The sequence below is a fragment of the Ahaetulla prasina genome, chromosome 6 (assembly GCF_028640845.1).
Source record: "Ahaetulla prasina isolate Xishuangbanna chromosome 6, ASM2864084v1, whole genome shotgun sequence".
In the NCBI taxonomy this organism is placed as follows: Eukaryota; Metazoa; Chordata; class Lepidosauria; order Squamata; family Colubridae; genus Ahaetulla; species Ahaetulla prasina.
Window position 1 is genome coordinate 17,115,008 of NC_080544.1, and position 15,020 is coordinate 17,130,027.

A 15,020-nucleotide genomic window follows, 5' to 3' on the forward strand; every position below is an offset into this window, starting at 1 on the left:
AACATGAAGAACGGTTGCAGGAACTGGGTATATCTAGTTTAACAAAAAGAAGGACTAGGGGAGACATGATAGCTGTGTTCCAATATCTTAGGGGCTGCCACAAAGAAGAGGGAGTCAGGCTGTTCACCAAAGCACCTGAGGGTAGAACAAGAAACAATGGGTGGAAACTGGTCAAAGAAAGAAGCAACTTAGAACTAAGGAGAAATTTCCTGACAGAACAATTAATAAGTGGAACGACTTGCCTTCAGAAGTTGTGAATGCTCCAACACTGGAAATTTTTAAGAAAATGTTGGATAACCATCTGACTGAGATGGTGTGGGGTTTCCTGCCTGGGCAGGGGGTTGGACTAGAAGGCCTCGAAGGTCCCTTCCAACTCTGATGTTATGTTATGTTATGTTAAATGCTTGTATGGTTCAATAGCTAATATTGGCATGCTAGCTATAATATTGAGCTTACAGTTTCAATATTTTCGGTAATAATAAATGTTTTTCCTGTGATCTAATCAGCCATGTTGCCCACCCTAGTTTCAAAGGAAGTATCTTTGCAACAGTTATAATGCACTACAGTAATTTATAAACAGCCTCATGCCAAAGATATTCAACACCAGGGCCTGTTCTAAGAGACGCAGCAGCTGTTTTGGGAGGGAAGAGAACAAAAAAATAGCAACCAGGCTTCTTGCTAGGCTTGCATAAACCAGAAAAGAGCAGGTCTAGGAATCATTCCCAGGATACTGCCAAAGTAATAACAGTATTATTAATATAAAACGTATCTTTTAGGTACACTGAGAGCATATGCACCAAGACAAATTCCTTGTGTGCCCAGTCACAATTGGCCAATAAAAAATTATATTCTACAATAATATATTATTATATATATGCATAATATACATTATGTAATTATAGATACATAATATACATTACGTAATTATTACACATAATTACATAATGTATATTATATAATATACATTATATATATATTATGTAATATTATGGGGGGGGGATAAAAAAACTCCTTGTGTCTAGTTAAGAGCGCTAAGAAAGGAGAACGCCCGATTGCTATGCCGATATGCTGGCCTCAGGAGCGCAAGAAAGGAAGGAGGGATGATGCCTCCGGGCGGAAAGGGACACAAAGATCAGGAGCGGAGCCTTTTGAAAAAAAAAAGAATTCCGTCCTTTCAGCCACAACCGGATCTCCTGCTGAGCTCCTCAGCGCCAAACTGACGCCTGGTCCTCCGCCCTCCCCAGCAACTGAAGGGGAGAGCCCCACAAGAGATTGGAGGGCGAGGGGGCTTCCCGAAGGCCGCCCACCCACCCTTTCAACAACAACAAAAAAAACCCTTTTCCAAGTCGCCCTCCCTCAGTCCGGGCTCCTGAGGGTAGCAGCGGCAGCGGCTTTGGCCTGAGGCGAAAGGGCGCCATCTCGCAAGAGCGAAAAGCGCGCGAGTTTCCCTGTGGGCGGAACTGGGCGGTCGCTCCTCGTGAGGCCCCGGGTCGGAGTCTGAGAAAGGGCGCGCGAGCGAACCATGCCGACGGAGAGCACCAGCGCCGGCAGCAGCCCAAGTGCAGGTAACTTGTGGAATGGGGGGTCTGGCATCAGCCGCTTCGCACCTTTTTGCTTTGCGCGCCTTTTGCTTTGCGCGCCGGTCCTTTGCCCACTTTTTGTTTGGTTTGGTTTTGTTTTCTCCTTCGCAGAGTCTCCGATGGCCGCCGAGCCGCACCAGCCGGGCGAACCCGGAGCGGAGGAGGATGCCGCCGCGACGCCGGTCATCACCACGGCCATGCAACAGGAGGAGGAGCGCTTGGAGGCGGAGGGCAGGGAGAAGGAGCGGCAGAGGATGGAGAAGGTGTGCGGGAGGCCCGCCGGGGTGCTAAAGGCGGGCTCGGCCGGGTGTCGAGGCTGGGGTCCGGGGATGGGTGGGGAAGGAGGGCAGCCCCGCGCTCGAGTCGCCTTGTTTGAAAGCAGCCTCTCGGAGAGACGGCGGGCCCAGCTCCCATTCCAAGAACCGGGGAGTCGGGGACCTCCGGGGAATTGGTTTCGCCCTCGAAGCGCGCCTCCTGCTTTGAGGAACTTTTTCTCACATTAAATCCGAATCTCGCATTTTAACTTGCCCTCTGGAGCAGGGGTCTCCAACCTTGGCCGCTTTAAGCCTGGAGGACTTCAACTCCCAGAATTCCCCAGCCAGCAAAGCTGAGGCTGAAGAACTCTGGGAGTTGAAGTCCTCCAGGTTTAAAGTGGCCAAGGTTGGAGACCCCTGCTCTAGAACTAGGAAGGGAGCCAAGTCTTGACTTTCTCTTCATGAAGTTGTTCCCAGATTCCCCATTACAGGAGTAGCCAAAATTGTGGGAACCTTTTTGGGAAAAAAGTGTCTTTTTGAGGTTTGGTAGTTAATAACACCACTTTTTTTCAGTATTATCAAAATAATCCTGTTCCACTGCTGGAATGGCCTGGGAATAGCCCAGACCTTCACCCAATTGAAAATCTGTGAAGAAACTTAGTCAGAAGCGACCCAGCAATAAAACCCAGTTAATAGAAGCAATCCTTCAATCTTGGTTTCACATTAGAACAGCTGCATAACTAAAAGACTTGGTTCACTCCATGGAAAGATTGTAAGGCCGTAATTCATATTAAAGGTTACCCAACTAAGTATTAACTGACATGGTGATCATTTTTGTATATCTCGCTTTTTCTACGTGTTTCACTTTTCTTCTTTATACTGTAACTGCTATTCTAATAGCAAATCCTTCATAAAAGTTATTGAATTACATTCTTGATTAAGTTATCTTACCATTGATATATAATTTTAGGGTACTACTCCAAAAAAAAAAGGTGGCATTATTAGTTAGTTTTAGAAAATACACTTTTCCAAAAGGTTTCCACAATTTTGGCCACTACTGTACATTGTTTTTCCTCAAGGATAGACAAGCAGGTTTCCCTCTTAAACTCTGGGCAGGCTGCAACATGCAAGGTAGGATCTGGGCATTCTGTAAAAGCACTTCGTTTTTATGGTTTTTTTCAGTACAGTTTTATCCAGACTTTAATTTTGTTCCAAGTTTTTTTGTACATGATACAGAGAGCCATTTTTTTTTAAACAAATGGTTTATTTGTAAAATTCTTGTAAAAAGTATGCAATAAAATTAAGGCTCCTTTAACTCCGCCAACAGCTTGCAAACCTAGACTTTTCCTTTCCTGATGAAACATGACATCTAATTTTAGAAACTTAGGAAATTTATTATTTGTATTTATTTATTCATTCATTTATTCAGTCAATGACCAGCAACATAAAATAAAAAGGGAAAGAAAAGACAAAACAATTACAATAATGATCAACATGATTGAATGCCCCTATTACAATAATACAACATTTTTATTTACCTGACACTAATATATGTAATATAATAAAACTATGCACTAACATATATGTAGAAAATCCAGAGCAGAACAGCTGCTCTGGATGAGTACTTGCTTTGGCTGAGTAAAAAGCTGTATTTCCAGTGGGTCCTTGAAGAAAATCATAGGGCTGAACTATTCATTTAGGTTTAACTGGTGAAAGATAATACCAGCTTTTATATTTCCAATAGTATGGTCAGTTAATGTTGATATTTATAATAGATTATCTCTTTCTCTTATAGGCTTACATGAATTGGGACAGAGACTCAAATGAAATGCGCTACAAGAGACTTCAACACTTGCTTGAAAAAAGTAACATCTACTCAAAGTTCTTGCTAACTAAAATGGAACAGCAGCAATTGGAGGTTAGCAGCATTTAAAATTAGAAGCTAGATATATCTATCTAGTAATGCACTTCAGATAAAGCTTTCATAATGTCATCATAATTTGTCATTGTGATTAAAAACATCTAGGTTCTGATCACTTTTATTTGATTTCATGCCATAGTTTTGGCCTAATATAAATGAGTCCGTTGTATTTGTGTATGTGTTTGTGTAGATACACAACACCCACCCACAGGCATAGAAAGCCAGTTTGGCTTACAGGTTAAAGGGAGATCTGAATTATTTCAGTCCTGCCTTATGCATGGAAGCCAACCAGATAACCTTGGGCCAGTCATTCTTTATCAGCTGTAGGAAGAAGGCATTAGCAGACTATTTCCAAACAGTTGCCTAGAAGACTTGTCCTTATAGTTACCAGGACTCAAGACAGACTCAAATGGGTGTGTGTGTACGTGCAAAAGTGCATTTGGCCTTAGCAAGCTGATGCTGCTTGAGCTAGAGCCAGAAAGAACTAGTTAGATGTAGCACCATATCTAATCCATAAACAGCTGCTTATTGCCTAAATTGGATGGTCAACTTCTTTCAGTTCTAAGTTCTTAGAAATACAGCTTGAATAGGTTTTCTCCCGCCCCCCCCCCCCCATTACAGGGTTGTGTTTATATATGATTCCTGCGAACAATATTCTGATTAACAGTTTCTATTTTATTGGTCTGACTTTAATTTTCTCTCATTTTACAGAAGTTTACCTCCTTAACTAGTAGGTAAACTCCGTGTTTTGTTATTGTCACAAAGCCTCTGGTTCATGGCCTTGTTATCTTGCCTTCCAGTGTGAGCAGAACAAAGCTTCATCCTAATGTCCAATTGCATTGCTGTTCTACGATACCCTTGATTCTCACTTTTTGTTCCTATTTGTTCTCTCCTGGATTGATAAGGGATTTAAGTGCTACTGGAATAATTTTCCTCCAGAAATATCAGTTCTGGTCTATTGTTCTGTTCACCCTACTGTTCCACCAGAAGGCCTGGCATCACTATTTAATTGACGCATTATTCCTGAACCCAGTCATAGTGTTTTCTGGCATGATCAACTGTCCTTTGCGTGTGCGGCAGTGTCGAAAACCAATGTGCACATATGCGCTGGCCAGCTGATTGTCAGGTGCGCATGTGCACCAGAACCCAGATGTTCGGCTTTCCCGGAGCGCGGCCCCGACATTTCCTCTCGGTACCGAAAAGATTCGCCATCACTGGTATAGGATCTCCTGCTTGAGCTGGGGGCTGGACTAGAACAGGGGTCTCCAACCTTGGTCCCTTTAAGACTTGTGGACTTCAACTCCCAGATCCCTGGGAGTTCAACTGTAGGAGTTGAAGTCCACAAGTCTTAAAGGGACCAAGGTTGGAGAACCCTGGACTAGAAGACCTCCAAGGTCCCTTCCAGCTCTATTCTGATTCATGCTAGAAAAAAACTTAGTTAAATTGAATATTTCATTTCAACTACTAACTAAACCTCTAAGGTATTTGCTATTAAAATGAAAATAGTCTTAAAGACCAAAGTAGAGGACATCAAATTTTGAAGTTCGCTTGTCTGTGCATAAAGAAACAACTGATTTGTAAAAATCTTGGGTTTTAGGAGCAACAAAAGAAAGAAAAACTTGAAAGAAAAGGAACATTGAACACTGCAAAGGTAACATCAACATTAAATGTTAGATAACTATGAATAAATACTTCGTTCAAATTGTTGGTGATGCAGAATTTGTATTCTTCAGATTACATATCCTTTGATGGGTAATTGAAAGGCATGTGTTGTGATATATAGAGATACTCAAATCAAATCTGTGATATTGAAATATTTGTAATGTGAATATTCCTCCACAGTGGCAGTTCCTTCTGCCTAACAGGTTGCTCCCCGGGGAGATTTCTGAGGTGCATGGACTGAACTCTTAGAAAGAGGGAGCAGAGAATAGGCCTAAGGAACTGTGGAATAGACTTTTAAAAACTGGTTTAAATTTACATACAAAAATTATAAATATTCAACTTCGTTACAAGTAGAGATACAGTACATTATCTTGTTTCTATTTTGCAGTAACCTAGCTTAGAGAAATAACATAATAATTTTGGTCAGGAGTCTTAAAATCGTGCAAGACGAACATGAATAATTACAACTGAATTATTATGTTTGTATGTTAATACAAATATTAACATTAAAATTATTTTGTTCTCAATATTTTGGCTTATAGAATGAAAAACTAAGTGGTCAGAAAGATCAGAAAAACGGTAAGTTTGGTCAAAGACAGAAACAATTTTGTTAATGTATCCAGAAACAGTGCTGAAATCAATACTGTATTTTCTTATAGTTAAAAAGAGACTTCGAGAAGACAGCACATACAATATTTCTGATGTCATTTCAAAAGAGGTAAATTGCTTAAATACAAATCCACAAAACTTTGAATGATTCAAAGAGAAATTTTCTTTTATTTATTAAATTTATATAGCTGCCCACCTCACAGTTGTGAGTTGTTCAATAATTTTATTTTTTATTTCTCCACAGGAAATTATGTTAGCAGCCAAAAAAAGCAAAGTGGAAAACGATCAGGTATATTTCAAGTTTTGAATACTGCTATTATAATATGTTATCCTGGTATTTATTTCTAAAACTTTGAAGAATTATAAATATTGACTTTAGAAGCACTATGAATTTAAAACAATTTCAAGAGAATACCAACTAAGCATGTTTCTTTTTCTTTTTTTCATCAATTGTGTTGTAAATGTTGTACCTTGATGAACGTATCTTTTCTTTTATGTACACTGAGAGCATATGCACCAAGACAAATTCCTTGTGTGTCCAATCACACTTGGCCAATAAAAAAATTCTATTCTATTCTATTCACTAGTAAATACTTTTCTTTCCTAATTGTCTTAAAAACAAATGGGAGGCAATGGTAAAAACATTCCCCGTAATACTGCAGGGGGAAAAAATAACATGTACCATGTGTGTTTTAGAGCAGTCTGGCCGCCCCCATGTACTTACCAACGGTCAAGATTGATTCAATTAGTACGTGTTTGTAATCATAAAACCTTAGTATAAGAAGGAAATGACAGCAGCATGTATTAAACTGATTGTAATCCTGAAAGTAATTAAAAATACTTCCTTATATACATACAGTAGAGGCCAAAATTGTGGAAACCTTTTGGGAAAAGTGTAAAACTAGCTAATGGCACCACCTTTTTTTTTTTAGTAGTACCCTAAAATTATATATCAATGGAAAGCTAATTTAATCAAGAAGGTAATGCAATAACTTTTATGAAGGATTTGCTATTAGAATAGCAGTTACAGTATAAAGAAGAAAAGTGAAACACATAGAAAAAAGAGATATACAAAAATGATCACTGTCAATTAATCCTTAATTGGGTAACCTTTAGCATGAATTATAGCCTTACAACGTCTTCCCATGGAGTTAACCAAATCTTTTAGTTCTGCAGTTGTTATAATGTGAAACCAAGATTGAATGATGGCTTCTACTAACTGGGTTTTATTGCTGGGTCGCTTCTGACTAACAAGTTTCTTTAGTCGGCTCCATAGATTTTCAATTGGGTTAAGGTCTGGGCTATTCCCAGGCCATTCCAGCAGTGGAATAGGATTATCTTGAAACTCCAAAAAAAAAAAAAGTGGTGTTAATAGCCATCAAACCTCAAAAATACACTTTTCCCAAAAGGTTTCCACAATTTTGGCGGCTACTGTAGATACAAATGCCATCTTAAAGCTTAATATTTTAAACAAGGGATGGGTAGAGTCTCTAATATAACAAAACATGACTTCATTATGGTGTTGGTTTGTTTAAATGACAGAGTACCTAAAGCCTCTGTATTTTCTGTCATGTAAGAAAACGAGAAGTTGTCTACTCTTGAGGAAGCTTTCAGGAGCATGGTAGAAATGCTAATGTGCCTTTTGTTAATTCTGAGAGCTGTGAATATCAATGGAAAACTGATTTAGTTTGGCCATGTACTGTACTGTATTTTGTAAGGAAGAGAAGAGAATTGGTTTGAGAAAGGAAAAAAATCTGACTCCTTTCATTTGCTGCATTTTCTCATAATATCCACATAATGAAATGTACAATCTTTCCAATTGTGCCAAGCTACATTAATATGATTGATTCTTATAATCATAGGAAATTCATGTTATAATTTACAACACAATTTGAATTTAGACAAGTTTTTATTAATAATTTCTTTTTACAAGTACAATAATACTGACTTTGTCTAGCTTAACTATTAACCCAGAAATAACTTACATAATTGCATAAAAACTTGGCAGAAATCAAAAATAATATTGCCTGTGTGCTTTCTTCTATAGATTGAAAGCAGTCCACCCAAATTGTGTGCAGAAGAAATCCAGAATAATGGGGATTCAAACAGCATCATTAAGGATAGATTGTCACAAGTGATGCGACACAGTGCCAAGCATTTTGTTGACCCAAAACGAAAGTTTAATGGGCAGCCAGTACCTTTTCAGCAACCAAAACTTTTCACTGGAGGAGTGATGAGGTGGTATCAAGTTGAAGGCATGGAATGGCTTCGGGTATGAATTTATAATTTCTTAAATAATCGTATTTGGCTAGGTCATTAGCAGTTAATCATGATTTCAAAATATAAGTATTTCACTGTCTAAAAAGATTCAACTTCGTTGGAATAACTTAGTCAATTAATGCTTAGTTAATAATCAATCAATTATTCCTCCAATATTTACTTGCCATATTTTTCACCTGAAGTTCAATGAATTCAAGTGAGTGGCTAGCAGAGAAAGGGCTTTTTATGTGATGGAGATTGAAAAAGACTTGCTTGGCTCCACACAGTGGTGGGATTATGGCAGTTCCGACCAGTTCAGGCGTACCGGTAGCTCCAACAATCAGCATACCTACCTATGTTTCCTTTGTAGCCCAGCTGATAGGCGCGGCAGAGCAGATTGCCATGCCTCAGCTGTTTTACTTACTGTGGCTGTAGAAGGTAAGCTTTGGAGCTGATTTCAAATGTACTATGCAGACGCAGAGCAAACTGGTTGTTACAACTGGTGAATCCTACCACTGATTCCACATTTTGGTTTTTTTTAATATGAAGATCTTTTTATTTTCTTGGAGGCAAATTTTGTTTGTTTTTTAATGTTAGCAATTTTATTAATTAAATGAGAGCCATGTAATGGTTGAAGGGACACGGTGGCTCAGAGGCTAGGACGTTGAGCTTGTCGATCAAAAAGTCGGCAGCTCAGCGGTTCGAATCCCTAGTGTTGCCGTGTAACGGGGTGAGCTCCCGTTACTTGTCCCAGCTTCTGCCAACCCAGCAGTTTCGAAAGCACGTAAAAATGCAAGTAGAAAAAATAGGGACCACCTTTGGTGGGAAGGTAACAGTGTTCCGTGCGCCTTTGGCGTTGAGTCATGCCAGCCACATGACCACGGAGACGTCTTCGGACAGCGCTACCTCTTCGGCTTTGAAACGGAGATGAGCACCGCCCCCTAGAGTCAGCAACGACTAGCATGTATGTGTGAGGGGAACCTTTACCTTTATGTAATGGTTATTGCACCAGGCTAGAAACCAGGAGATGGATTTCTACTCCTACCTTAGGCAGGACTTCTTTTAGGTGATCATTCACTCTTCCTATCTCAGCCTTAGGAAGTAGACAATGCCAAACCATTTTTGAAACCTTGCCAACAAACTGTAGGGAATGTCCAGGCAGTCACCAAGAGTCAACACTAATTCAAAGGCACATGCATGCATGTGCATGCGCACACACGCACCGCAACCTCAACCGCAGTCCACTTTATTAACTTTTTTGCCAGAATTATTGCTGTTCTTGATTTTATCTTTCTGGTACAAATAAATGGTTGACAAAGCTTAACTGTGGCTTAATGTAGTTGTAGAGAACATTAGCATTCCAGGTTGATTGCTTAAAAATAAGTCATAACAGAATAAGAGTTGGAAGGGACCTTGGAGATCTTCTAGTCCAACCCATTGCTCAAGTTAGGAGGCCCTATACCATTTCAGACAAACGGCTGTCCAATCTCTTCTTAAATGTGGCTTTAAGTGTAAAGTCCTCAGAGTCACGACGCGTCTCTAGCCTGGCAACAGCCAGGCGTCTGCTGATTGGATGAGACGCGCCACAAGAAAGGCGGGAGATTTGGAGCCCTGTCATTGGTGCAGCCCCTCTGGCAGCCGGTATATAAGAGCTGTCAAGGGTTTCCTAGTTTTTTAGTCAGAGTTCTCTTGTTGTTATTCCGTTGGTTAATAAAGTTGTAAAAGCAGTTCCTGACTGGACTCTTCCTGGTATCGGACACCAGACATAATACTGGCGACGAAGGTCAAGTCGGACCTGCAAGGTTGTATCCTGAAATTGAATTAATTCATAGATGGCAACTCAGCCGTTTTTCGCTCCTTTCGAGCCTCACGCTGAAACTTGGCAAGCATTCCTCGACCGTTTCGAATGTTTCCTGCGGGCAAATGATTACGCTGAGCTGTCAGCTGAAAGGAAGCGTGGCTATTTCCTCAGCCTTTGTGGAAGAGATATGTTTGGGACGGCCAGAGCTCTGGCCGCTCCCATTCCTGTGTTTGAGGTGCCTTGGGACACTCTACTAGGCAAGCTGCGGAGCCACTACTCCCCCACTCCCTCCCGTATTGCCCGAAGGCACGCGTTTCGGCGAAGGTTTCAGCAACCGGGCGAATCGATTAACACCTATATGGCTTCTTTGCGCACGGCCGCCTTAGAGTGCGAGTTCCACGATCTAGACGAGGCCCTCCTGGAGCAGCTGGTGAGCGGTGTTGCCGACCTGCGGTTGCAAAGGCGGCTACTGGCGCGCGCAGATGTGACTTTGGCCGCGGCAATTGATGAAGCCCGAGCAGCTGAGATGGCTGAGAAGTCTGCGACGGAGATCCATAAATTCCAACCTTCCCCCGCTATTTCCGGGAAAGGCTCAGCTGTCCTTCAGGTCGCTTCGGACCCATCAGATTCCTCTGACGATGACAGCGGTGTCCGCCGTCTTAAGGCCACTTCCAAGAAAGGGTGGCCTCTGCCCAAACCGTCCCCCGCTGGTTGTTTGGGATGCGGAGGGAGCCACGGCAGATCTGATTGCCGTTTCAAGGCTGCCACTTGCCGCCGGTGTGGGAAGAAGGGCCATCTCGCCCGCGTCTGCCGGGCCGCATTGCCGGTTTCTGACCCTCCTGCGGAACCTGCCACCCGTAAGAAGATGACTTGGAAGACCGCCTCCCGCCGGGAAGACTGTTTTACCGTTGGCCATGCATCGGCGGCCCCTCATGGTAATAAGATTTACCTCACGGTAAATCTGGAAGGCTCTCCTTGCAAGATGGAAGTGGACACTGGGTCCTCCAAGTCCTTAATTTCCTGGTCCACCGTCAAACGACTTTTGCCAAATTTCTCAAAATCTCAATTGTGGCCATGCCCCATCACCCTAAATGATTATCAGGGGGGGGGCTATTCCGGTTTTGGGGTGCTACGAGTTCCATATTCGCCATGGGGAGTTCTCGGGGTATTTGCCTCTCGTTGTGGTTAGAGGGCGCCTGCCCACTCTTTTGGGGTTGGATTGGTTTGATGCCCTCAAACTTGATGTCCTAGGGGTCCACTCCACCACCCCCTGTTCTTGGGAAGGCATCACCCGGGAATTCGCCGATGTCTTCAGTGATCAGCTGGGGAGATATACGGGTTCCCCGGTTTCGTTTAACCTGGATCCCAGCATTGCGCCTATCCGTTTGAAGTCTAGAAGGGTGCCCCTCGCATTGAGGCATAAGGTCGACTTGGAGTTGGATAAACTCCTCTCTCAAGGGGTCATTGAGCCAGTGGATTATTCCCCATGGGAGACCCCTATTGTTCTCTCCCTTAAACAGGACGGCTCACTTAGAATATGTGCAGATTACAAGGGCACGATTAACAAGGCGCTGCAGGCGAACCCATACCCTGTCCCGGTGGTGCAGCATCTGCTCCACTCCCTGGGACAGGGCTCTATCTTCGCCAAGCTTGACTTGGCGCAGGCCTACCAGCAGTTGCCGGTGGACGATGCCACGGCGCTGGCACAGACCATTGTTACGCACCGGGGGGCGTTTAAGTGTAACCGACTCCAGTTCGGCGTCAGTGTAGCCCCCGGGTTGTTCCAGTGTTTAATGGAGAGGTTGCTACAAGGATTAGAGGGCGTCGTCCCTTATTTTGACGACGTCCTCATTTCCGCTGCCGGTCCTGAGGACCTGGCCGCGAAGTTGAGGGCCGTCTTGTCCCGGTTTCGGACCGCTGGTTTGAGGCTTAAGAGGCAGAAGTGTCAGATAGGAGTCTCTCAGGTGGAGTTCCTGGGATTCCTGTTGGACTCTCGGGGGATTCACCCTACCCCTTCGAAGATTGAAGCTATACGTGGGGCCCTGTCCCCACGAATAAAACGGAGCTCCAGGCCTTTTGGGGCTCCTAAACTTTATGCCGTTTTCTTGCCGCATAAAGCCTCCCTTGGAGCCCTGCACAAGTTGCTGTCAGCTAGCACGCCGTGGTGTTGGGGGAAGGAGGCAGCTGCCTCTTTCGAGGCTGTCAAGAGCCTCCTCACCTCCCAGGCAGTTCTTGTCCAGTATGATCCGCGCCTACCGGTCACCCTGACGTGTGATGCCTCCCCTTTTGGCATCGGCGCGGTCCTGAGCCATGTTCTGCCTGGCGGAGCTGAGGCGCCAATTGCCTATTATTCCAGGACGCTCTCGGCGCCTGAGCGGAATTATAGTCAATTGGACAAAGAGGCTCTTGCGGCCGTGGCAGGAATCAAAAGATTCCACCACTATATTTATGGCCGTTTTTTTTCGCTGATTACAGACCATAAGCCGCTCCTTGGCCTGCTGGCCGGGGACAAGCAGTCCCCTCAAATCCTATCCCCAAGAATGTCACGCTGGGTGGAGTTTCTGGCCGCCTACAATTACAAGCTACTCTATCGGCCGGGGAAGGCGATCGGGCATGCTGATGCCCTGAGCCGGTGCCCTCTACCTACCCCTGTTGAAGACCCAGCACCTGCAGAGCTAGTCTTGCTCATTGATGAATGGCAGTCCCCAATATCCTCTTCAGATATTGCGCACCACTCTGCCTCAGACCGGATCCTGTCCCAGGTTCTGGACTGGGTGCGCAGGGGGTGGCCAAGGGACCCGGTTCCAGAAGAATTCCTTCCGTTCCGGCGCAGACAACATGAGCTGTCAGCATTAAAAGGCTGTCTCCTGTGGGGGAATAGGATAGTAGTCCCACAAGAGCTAAGGGGGAGCGTTCTTACAACGCTCCACGAAGCCCACCCGGGCATTGTTAGAATGAAGGCTTTGGCCCGTAGTTATGTGTGGTGGCCAAGGTAGACCAGGACATCGAACGATGTGTGGCTGGGTGTTTGAGCTGCCAGCAATCGCGGGCAGCGCCCTCAGCTGTACCCGTCAGGGAATGGGAGGCCCCCCACTCACCCTGGTCTCGAATCCACCTGGATTACGCGGGACCATATTTAGGGCAGTCAATTTTGGTGGTAGTTGACGCCTACTCCAAGTGGGTGGAGTTGGCACATGTCATCTACCACTGCGAAGCCACCATTAGGGTGCTTGAACGATTGTTCGTGACCCATGGGCTACCAGACCTTGTGGTTACCGATAACGGGCCCCACCGCATCGGCACCCTTCCAGATGTTCTTGGCCAAGCATGGCATTCGCCATGCACCAACGGCGCCGTTCCACCCGCGGCGAATGGACGGCAGAACGGGCCGTTAGATCGGCCAAGGAGGCGTTGGGTCGCATGGGACCCACGAATTGGCATAACAAGATCTGCGGTACCTGCTGGCACAACACTCGACACCGTGCCGGTCACCAACCTCAGCCCGGCCGAGTTACTGATGGGGAGGCGGTTGCGGACGACTCTGGATAGGCTACACCCCCAATATGACACAGAGCGGGGGCCAGACAATTCAATCATAACTAGGGGGTTCAAAGGAGGGGACACCGTGTTTATCCGGAACTTTGGGTCATCACCCAAGTGGGTGCCAGGCACCATTATACAAATAACCGGGCCCTATTCCTACAGGGTCCGGCTGGCCGATGGACGAGTGGCGCCGCCATATAAACCAACTCAGACGGCGGACAGCTAGCACGGAGGGGCCCATCTATGACCAGGACTACCCCGGAACCTCGGAGCTGGCCGCTCCAGCTCCACCTCCCAGGCCACCAGCCCTGGAAGGAAACCACGACCATGCCGGCCCGTTCCGGGAACCCGGCCTTCCGGACTTGCAGGCCGGGGAGGGACTCCAACCCTCAAGACGCGGATCGATCTCGTCGAGAAACGTACCTGAAGTTTCTGAAGTTCCCGCGTGGGCCAGGCCTCCTTTAGGGGTGGAGTTGTCGTTCCCAGCAGAAGCATCAGAGGACTCAGCCACTCCTCCTCCTCTTCCGGCAGCTGCCGCCCCTGCACTAAGAAGATCTGGGCGGAGCCGACGTCGGCCTACATACTTGGCCGATTACGCATGCGCGGTCCAGGAGGGGAAGGGTGTAAAGTCCTCAGAGTCACGACGCGTCTCTAGCCTGGCAACAGCCAGGCGTCTGCTGATTGGATGAGACGCGCCACAAGAAAGGCGGGAGATTTGGAGCCCTGTCATTGGTGCAGCCCCTCTGGCAGCCGGTATATAAGAGCTGTCAAGGGTTTCCTAGTTTTTTAGTCAGAGTTCTCTTGTTGTTATTCCGTTGGTTAATAAAGTTGTAAAAGCAGTTCCTGACTGGACTCTTCCTGGTATCGGACACCACACACGCACCCCAACCTCAACCGCAGTCCACTTTATTAACTTTTTTGCCAGAATTATTGCTGTTCTTGATTTTATCTTTCTGGTACAAATAAATGGTTGACAAAGCTTAACTGTGGCTTAATGTAGTTGTAGAGAACATTAGCATTCCAGGTTGATTGCTTAAAAATAAGTCATAACAGAATAAGAGTTGGAAGGGACCTTGGAGATCTTCTAGTCCAACCCATTGCTCAAGTTAGGAGGCCCTATACCATTTCAGACAAACGGCTGTCCAATCTCTTCTTAAATGTGGCTTTAAGGATCCCTTCTGGAAAATGGTGGCAGGAAAGTTCTTTCCAGATACTCATTTGCGTCTTAGCAGTACAAGGAAAGAATATTTTCTTGAACTATCCTCAGGTTGCCAGCATTGTACCAAATTGTAGCCATTATTTTCAAGCTGTTTGGAGCACAACAGCCTTGGATAATTCAAGTTAGAATTTCAATTTTAGGTCTACTGTTATCTAGCTTTATTTAAAATCAA

At 44.8% G+C, this 15,020-nt stretch overlaps 1 protein-coding gene across 1 annotated transcript in view; it reads left to right on the top strand.

Moving 5' to 3' along the window:
* The first annotated feature begins 1,019 nt into the window (after positions 1-1,019).
* HELLS (helicase, lymphoid specific) overlaps positions 1,020-15,020 on the top strand; it is a 53,623-nt gene continuing 39,622 nt past the window's right edge. Inside the window, exons 1-8 of the mRNA XM_058188389.1 lie at positions 1,020-1,565; positions 1,692-1,843; positions 3,630-3,752; positions 5,353-5,406; positions 5,960-5,996; positions 6,077-6,135; positions 6,271-6,315; positions 8,074-8,298. Of these exons, the coding sequence (XP_058044372.1) occupies positions 1,523-1,565; positions 1,692-1,843; positions 3,630-3,752; positions 5,353-5,406; positions 5,960-5,996; positions 6,077-6,135; positions 6,271-6,315; positions 8,074-8,298 (738 nt within the window). The 5' untranslated portion in view covers positions 1,020-1,522. The remainder of the gene's footprint in view (positions 1,566-1,691; positions 1,844-3,629; positions 3,753-5,352; positions 5,407-5,959; positions 5,997-6,076; positions 6,136-6,270; positions 6,316-8,073; positions 8,299-15,020) is intronic.